At 42.3% G+C, this 8,767-nt stretch overlaps 1 protein-coding gene across 2 annotated transcripts; it reads right to left on the bottom strand.

Annotated features, from left to right (window-relative positions):
- Window positions 1-1,051: 1,051 nt before the first annotated feature.
- LOC139568255 (golgin subfamily A member 6-like protein 22) lies at window positions 1,052-8,000 on the bottom strand. 2 transcript variants are annotated; one of them, XM_071390007.1, is made up of 3 exons: window positions 6,525-8,000; window positions 5,317-5,975; window positions 1,052-5,253 (listed from the first exon to the last, which is right to left on the bottom strand). In XM_071390007.1, exons 1-3 carry the CDS (start codon window positions 6,544-6,546, stop codon window positions 3,904-3,906), a joined length of 2,031 nt encoding a protein of 676 aa, XP_071246108.1. In that variant the 5' UTR covers window positions 6,547-8,000; the 3' UTR covers window positions 1,052-3,903. The 2 variants fall into 2 exon arrangements, with proteins under 2 accessions (XP_071246108.1, XP_071246107.1); XM_071390006.1 differs by having other exon boundaries at window positions 1,052-5,975.
- Window positions 8,001-8,767: the final 767 nt, after the last annotated feature.

Below are 8,767 nucleotides of genomic sequence, written 5' to 3'. Positions count from 1 at the left end.
CTCGTCGTGTTTGGAGGACAAAGAATGCTGAGTTGCATCCAAAGAACACCATACCTACTGTAAAGCATGGGGGTGGAAACATCATGCTTTGGGGCTGTTTTTCTGCAAAGGGACCAGGACGACTGATCCTTGTAAAGGAAAGAATGAATGGGGCCATGTATCGTGAGATTTTGAGTGAAAACCTCCTTCCATCAGCAAGGGCATTGAAGATGAAACGTGGCTGGGTCTTTCAGCATGTCAATGATCCCAAACACACCGCCCGGGCAATGAAGGAGTGGCTTCGTAAGAAGCATTTCAAGGTCCTGGAGTGGCCTAGCCAGTCTCCAGATCTCAACCCCATAAAAAATCTTTGGAGGGAGTTGAAAGTCTCAAAACATCACTGCTCTAGAGGAGATCTGCATGAAGGAATGGGCCAAAATACCAGCAACAGTGTGTGAAAACCTTGTGAAGACTTACAGAAAACGTTTGATCTCTATCATTGCCAACAAAGGGTATATAACAAAGTATTGAGATAAACTTTTGTTATTGACCAAATACTTATTTTCCACCATAATTTGCAAATAAATTCATTAAAAATCCTACAATATAATTTTCTGGATTTTTTTTATATGGTTTAAAGTTTGCGGGGAGGAAAGCACATTCTCACGTCAAGTTCAGATGTTATAAATTACAAGTTTTGCGTGAAAACCAGGGCACACACATTTTGGGGTCTATATTGTACATATTCACGGTTCATTAATGAGGCCCCAGCTGAGGAAGATAGAGGAGATGGTGAAGCAGAATGGAGGACACTATTACACCAAGGAGATGTACCAGGAGGCTCAGAGGAAGATCAGAGAGGTGGAGAAGAGGAAAGAGGAGGAGGAAGGGAGATGACAGGAAGAGGAGAACAAGTTAAGAGAAAATCAAAGTAAAAAAGGTAGAAAGAGAGAAAATAAAGAAAATGAAATTTAAAATGAAATTTAAAAAATGGATTGCGCCACCATTTCTCATTGCAGGATAAGAGCACTTGGCTACTTTTTTCATATATCACCCATGGAAATATGAGGTAGAATTGAATAAGAGTTTAATGTGTAGAATGTATTATCCCATAAGGCAGGCTGACATTGTTTGTTTGACTCATTAGTGTGTTTATTTTTTTCTGCGTGTCCAGTCATATGTTCAGAGAACAATTATAAAAAATGTTTTTTTTTAAAGACAAGTTAAGAATCTAAATTAAAGGATGCTCACATGCCTCTTAAATAATTTTCTGTATCAGCATTAATCACCTTGTTAAAATAAGAGTATTTACATATCTAAACAACCTTAAAGCCAACATATACCTTCTGCAAGTGTCTCATCTATCTCTAACTGAGAGTGGACAGATTAAGCAGGATCTGGGGAGAGATTACATCTTCCTCTCATTTTAACAGGATCTGGGGAGAGATTATATCTTCCTCTCATTTTAAAAGGATCTGGGGAGAGATGACATCTTCCTCTCATTTTAACAGGATCTGGGGAGAGATGACATCTTCCTCTCATTTTAACAGGATCTGGGGAGAGATGACATCTTCTTCTCATTTTAACAGGATCTGGGGAGAGATGACATCTTCCTCTCATTTTAACAGGATCTGGGGAGAGATGACATCTTCCTCTCATTTTAACAGGATCTGGGGAGAGATGACATCTTCCTCTCATTTTAACAGGATCTGGGGAGAGATTACTTCTTCCTCATTTTAACAGGATCTGGGGAGAGATGACATCTTCTTCTCATTTTAACAGGATCTGGGGAGAGATGACATCTTCCTCTCATTTTAACAGGATCTGGGGAGAGATTACATCTTCCTCTCATTTTAACAGGAAGAGGAGAAGTTAAGAGAATATAAAAATAAAATGGTAGAAAGAGATTGTCTGAAATTTCTAAGTGGAGATTGCAAACTTTAGAAGTCTTTTCAAAACTCAAATACACTACAAGTTTGCATTTCTCTGCAACAAGAATGATCAAATTAAGATCCTATATCTGTATCTTAAATTCTCAAAGAAAACCATGTTAAAAATAGTAGACTGGTTTAATTAAAAACCACTGTCCTCTATTAGAATATGTAAATGATTCTGGGAAATCAGACATCAGAAACAAATAGGAGGAACTATAGAGGTGTGGTTTGCATGTTGCTGGAGGAACTGGTTTTATGGTGACGACATAGCAGAGGAGGCCAACAACTCTCCAGTTTTGTAGCTGACGGCTTGACGCACACACATGCATGCAAACACACACACACACACACACACACACACACACACACACACATGCGCACACACACACACACACACACACACATGCGCACACACACATGCGCACACACACACACACACACGCACACACACATGCGCACACACACATGCACACACACACACACACACACACACACACACACACACACACACACACACACACACACACACACACACACACACACACACACACACACACACACACACACACACACACACACACACACACACACACACACACACACACACACGCATTCACACACACACACCCAGAGTTTAGGAAAACCCCTAGCCCTGCCTTATTAATAATCTTGTGGTATCTACCTGTAGAGTCATTGTTAGGTATGACAGCAGCATTTCAAGAGAAACACTTATTTGGTCTTTAAGTTTGCTACCTACATGTCAGATGTTTCTGGGCTGGTTTGGTTAAAATTATAAAACAAATATGCTGTTTATTTATTTTGAGGTGATGTCCAATATCAATGGCCCAGGAGATGCAGTACTATATACATTTTTTAAAGAAATATATTTTGTGTCATGTGTCACACACAGAGAGGATTCCAGTTCAAACAAGATTAAGAAAAGTTTTGGTAGAACATGAAACTGTTAATCTGACATAAATTAATATCATATTACAGCTCAGTCCTTTAACAGACTTTTCCAGCTTACAGGAGCAATTAGGGTTAAGTGCTGTGTTCAAGGGCATATGGACCTTGTCGGCTCGGGGATTCCAACCAGCAATACCTTATGGTTACTGGCCCAACACTCTTAATAACGGCTTGGCTACATGTCACCCTCATATCACAGTACCTTAAATACCAATACCTTTACATGTCACCCTCATATCACAGTACCTTAAATACCAATACCTTTACATGTCACCCTCATATCACAGTACCTTAACAATACCTTTACATGTCACCCTCATATCACAGTACCTTAAATACCAATACCTTTACATGTCACCCTCATATCACAGTACCTTAAATACCAATACCTTTACATGTCACCCTCATATCACACTACCTTAAATACCAATACCTTTACATGTCACCCTCATATCACAGTACCTTAAATACCAATACCTTTACATGTCACCCTCATATCACAGTACCTTAAATACCAATACCTTTACATGTCACCCTCATATCACAGTACCTTAAATACCAATACCTTTACATGTCACCCTCATATCACAGTACCTTAACAATACCTTTACATGTCACCCTCATATCACAGTACCTTAAATACCAATACCTTTACATGTCACCCTCATATCACAGTACCTTAAATACCAATACCTTTACATGTCACCCTCATATCACAGTACCTTAAATACCAATACCTTTACATGTCACCCTCATATCACAGTACCTTAACAATACCTTTACATGTCACCCTCATATCACAGTACCTTAACAATACCTTTACATGTCACCCTCATATCACAGTACCTTAACCATACCTTTACATGTCAATCATATTTACATAAGATCTGAATCTGAATATAATTCTACATGCAGAAATGATTGATGGGAACAAAATATTTCATTAGTAGGTGTCACTAATGTGGTCAGGAGATTAAACACTCAATCAGCATTCAAGCCAACATCTTCATCAACATTCAATCTTCTATGGTTTGGCCAAAAAACACGCTGCAGCTAGTAATGTTAACCCACCTGTAACAGTTGCTAATACCAATAGACCCTCCTCTAATTGTCTCCTCTGCTGCTCCTCCTTTCTCTTCTGCTCCTCCTCTTGTCTCTTCTGCTCCTCCTCTTGTCTCTTCTGCTCCTCCTCCTGTCTCTTCTTCTCCTCCTGTCTCTTCTTCTCCTCCTGTCTCTTCTTCTCCACCTGTCTCTTCTTTTCCTCCTGTCTCTTCTTCTCCTCCTCCTGTCTCTTCTTCTCCTCCTCCTGTCTCTTCTCCTCCTCCTGTCTCTTCTTCTCCTCCTGTCTCTTCTTCTCCTCCTGTCTCTTTTCCTCCTCCTTCTGTCTCTTTTCCTCCTGTCTCTTTTCCTCCTCCTGTCTCTTTTCCTCCTCCTGTCTCTTTTCCTCCTCCTGTCTCTTCTTCTCCTCCTGTCTCTTCTTCTCCTCCTCCTGTCTCTTCTTCTCCTCCTCCTGTCTCTTCTGCTCCTCCTTCTGTCTCTTTTCCTCCTCCTTCTGTCTCTTTTCCTCCTCCTGTCTCTTCTTCTCCTCCTCCTGTCTCTTCTTCTCCTCCTGTCTCTTCTTCTCCTCCTCCTGTCTCTTCTTCTCCTCCTCCTGTCTCTTCTTCTCCTCCTCCTGTCTCTTCTTCTCCTCCTCCTGTCTCTTCTTCTCCTCCTGTCTCTTCTTCTCCTCCTGTCTCTTCTTCTCCTCCTCCTGTCTCTTCTTCTCCTCCTCCTGTCTCTTCTTCTCCTCCTCCTGTCTCTTCTTCTCCTCCTGTCTCTTCTTCTCCTCCTCCTGTCTCTTCTTCTCCTCCGCCTGTCTCTTCTTCTCCTCCTCCTGTCTCTTCTTCTCCTCCTCCTGTCTCTTCTCCTCCTGTCTCTTCTTCTCCTCCTCCTGTCTCTTCTTCTCCTCCTCCTGTCTCTTCTTCTCCTCCTGTCTCTTCTTCTCCTCCTCCTGTCTCTTCTTCTCCTCCTCCTGTCTCTTCTTCTCCTCCTGTCTCTTCTTCTCCTCCTCCTGTCTCTTCTTCTCCTCCTGTCTCTTCTTCTCCTCCTCCTGTCTCTTCTTCTCCTCCTCCTGTCTCTTCTTCTCCTCCTGTCTCTTCTTCTCCTCCTCCTGTCTCTTCTTCTCCTCCTCCTGTCTCTTCTTCTCCTCCTGTCTCTTCTTCTCCTCCTCCTGTCTCTTCTTCTCCTCCTCCTGTCTCTTCTTCTCCTCCTCCTGTCTCTTCTTCTCCTCCTGTCTCTTCTTCTTCTCCTCCTGTCTCTTCTTCTTCTCCTCCTGTCTCTTCTTCTTCTCCTCCTGTCTCTTCTTCTCCTCCTCCTGTCTCTTCTTCTCCTCCTCCTGTCTCTTCTTCTCCTCCTTCTGTCTCTTCTGCTCCTCCTCCTGTCTCCTTTTCTCCTCCACCTCTATCCTCCACACCACTTCCTCTCTCCTCCCTAATTCCCTCTCCCTCTCATTCATCTCCTCCTTTCTCTTCCTTCTCTCCTGGCACCTCTCCTCTAGGTAGTATTCTCCTCCATTCCTCCCCACCATCTCTTCTATCTTCCTCAGCAGCTCTGTGACCTGAGTGGTGTGGACCTCTGACTTACTGTTGAGAGCATAATAACCTCCCCCACACACACTGATTGGTTTTTTAGTTGTTTCAGTCCTCTCAAAGTCCTCCCTTTGCTTCCTGGTTAGTTTTTCTCTTCCGGTGAATAACACCATGGTGTAACTCAAGGCCTCCTCGCCAAAGTTTTCCTGGATCCATGACAAAGTATTCCTGTCTTCCTGTGTGAATCTCTCCAGCCTGATAACCAGAAGGAACACATGGGGGCCCGGAGAAGAGAGAGAGATGCACCTTTTCATTTCCTCATTCAGTTGTTCTTCAGTCAGTGTTGTGCTGTAAATACCAGGAGTGTCAATCACTGTGATGCTCCTCCCCTCCACCTCTCTTTTCCCCAACACACTCTTCCCTGATCCAGTCTCCTCTCTAAACACCTCTCTCCCCAGGATGGTGTTTCCTGTTGCACTCTTCCCTGATCCAGGCGTACCCAGCAGAACTATCCTCAGGTTGGTGGAATCTGTTGTGGGACCAGTTTATGAAAGGACATAAACCAAGTTATGTAATCAAACCTCCTGAATGATCAGTAGACGTTCACAATGCAATACTATAATATAGTACTATAATACTATAAGGCAATGTGACAGGTATGAACAGGTCAATGTGACAGGTATGAACAGGTCAATGTGACAGGTATGAACAGGTCAATGTGACAGGTATGAACAGGTCAATGTGACAGGTATAAACAGGTCAATGTGACAGGTATGAACAGGTCAATGTGACAGGTATGAACAGGTCAATGTGACAGGTATAAACAGGTCAATGTGACAGGTATGAACAGGTCAATGTGACAGGTATGAACAGGTCAATGTGACAGGTATGAACAGGTCAATGTGACAGGTATAAACAGGTCAATGTGACAGGTATGAACAGGTCAATGTGACAGGTATGAACAGGTCAATGTGACAGGTATGAACAGGTCAATTGGAAATCATAACCTCAATATATATATTTTTGTTTATTCACAGGCAACACTGAAGTGAACTGCACACTAACACCAAACACTTACCTTTGCTGCATGTTGCCGACATCTTGTCTTGTGGTCAGATGAGAATAGATGAAAAAAGTCCAGCAAGTTCCGCTGTAGAATCTGATTATTGCCAGTCTTGGACTGCTGAGGTAACAAATGTATTATACACAATACACAAAGGTGTTGCTGCTTGGCATCTCACATCTCTCTCTCTCTCTATGACAGCACAACAGCGATTCCTGGAAATCACAGACTAGAAAAGAAGAGGAGGAGTTATGCAGATGAGGTGTTTTTCCTGTAACTATAACGACCTGTACCTGAAGGAGGGCAGAGTACCGTACATGGTTACATACATTCCTGCCATGCCAGTGTCTAATTGGGGGAAGTCGGCACACAGCAGTGATGGCCCTGATGAATCATCTGTGCTTTGTGTTGACTTTAGTGTTAATAAGGGGTTAAAGGGGCAGTCTGGGATTGGTACATAAAACAAAATATTAGCGATATTTGACCGACCGGCTCGATCTTATGAAAAAAATGAAATTATGTTTTTTACATTGGATAAAGGTAGAGACTCAGAGCTAGAAAATGCTATATCATACACTGCATTTGAGGGACAATGGGAAAGTAATCCTGCTTTCAAAGTTGATAAACTTGTAAAATCACTTTTGAGAAAATGGCCCTTGAATGTTTTGGTGCACATACTGGAAAACTCCTCTTTGTCTACACCCATTCAGAATCGTTCACAGCCTATTAAACTTTAACGCCACCCATCTCTTTAAGGACTCACATGTGAGACCTTGTACTAAACAAACAAAGATTTCAAGACTAAAGGCTGGTTTATACTACGGTTGTGTTCGTAAATTTAATCTGGAGTGCCAGTGTTTTCTGGGCATTCATAAACTCAGAGCGTTGTCAGATTGTTCCTTCATAAACTCAGAGTGTTGTCAGATTGTCCATTCATAAACTCAGAGCGTTGTCAGATTGTCCCTTCATAAACTCAGAGCGTTGTCAGATTGTCCGTTCATAAACTCAGAGCGTTGTCAGATTGTCCCTTCATAAACTCAGAGCGTTGTCAGATTGTCCCTTCATAAACTCAGAGCGTTGTCAGACTGTCCCTTCATAAACTCAGAGCGTTGTCAGATTGTCCCTTCATAAACTCAGTGTTGTCAGATTGTCCCTTCATAAACTCAGAGCGTTGTCAGATTGTCCCTTCGTAAACTCAGAGCGTTGTCAGATTGTCCCTTCATAAACTCAGAGCGTTGTCAGATTGTCCCTTCATAAACTCAGAGCTTTGTCAGATTCTTCCTTCATAAACTCAGAGCGTTGTCAGATTATCCCTTCATAAACTCAGAGCGTTGTCAGATTGTCCCTTCATAAACTCAGAGCGTTGTCAGATTGTCCCTTCGTAAACTCAGAGCGTTGTCAGATTGTCCCTTCATAAACTCAGAGCGTTGTCAGATTGTCCCTTCATAAACTCAGAGCGTTGTCAGATTGTCCCTTCATAAACTCAGAGTGTTGTCAGATTGTCCCTTCATAAACTCAGAGCGTTGTCAGGTTGTCCCTTCATAAACTCAGAGTGTTGTCACATTGTCCCTTCATAAACTCAGAGTGTTGTCAGATTGTCCCTTCATAAACTCAGAGTGTTGTCAGATTGTCCCTTCATAAACTCAGAGTGTTGTCAGATTGTCCCTTCATAAACTCAGAGCGTTGTCAGATTGTCCCTTCATAAACTCAGAGCGTTGTCAGATTGTCCCTTCATAAACTCAGCGCGTTGTCAGATTGTCCCTTCATAAACTCAGAGTGTTGTCAGATTGTCCCTTCATAAACTCATAAACTGACAGATATGAGAGCAGGGTTTACTGATTCCATCACAGATATGAGAGCACGGTTTACTGATTCCATGACAGATATGAGAGCAGGGTTTACTGATTCCATGACAGATATGAGAGCAGGGTTTACTGATTTCATGACAGATATGAGAGCAGGGTTTACTGATTCCATGACAGATATGAGTGCAGGGTTTAATGATTCCATGACAGATATGAGAGCAAGGTTTACTGATTCCATGACAGATATGAGAGCAGAGTTTACTGATTCCATGACAGATATGAGAGCAGGGTTTACTGATTTCATGACAGATATGAGAGCAGGGTTTACTGATTCCAAGACAGATATGAGAGCAGGGTTTACTGATTCCATAACAGATATGAGAGCAGGGTTAACTGATTCCATGACAGATATGAGAGCAGGGTTAACTGATTCCAGGACAGATATGAGAGCAG

The sequence above is a fragment of the Salvelinus alpinus genome, chromosome 2 (assembly GCF_045679555.1).
Source record: "Salvelinus alpinus chromosome 2, SLU_Salpinus.1, whole genome shotgun sequence".
In the NCBI taxonomy this organism is placed as follows: domain Eukaryota; kingdom Metazoa; phylum Chordata; class Actinopteri; order Salmoniformes; family Salmonidae; genus Salvelinus; species Salvelinus alpinus.
Note: the sequence above shows the minus strand (reverse complement) of the source record. Positions and strands in the feature narration are given on the sequence as shown.

Bases quoted from the DNA above. Each gene is read 5' to 3' on its own strand.
- LOC139568255 (XM_071390006.1), bottom strand. From the start codon at position 6,546: ATGTCGGCAACATGCAGCAAAG. The intron at 5,976-6,524 runs GTAAGTGTTTGG...GTCCCACAACAG, and splicing joins GTCGGCAACATGCAGCAAAG to ATTCCACCAACCTGAGGATA.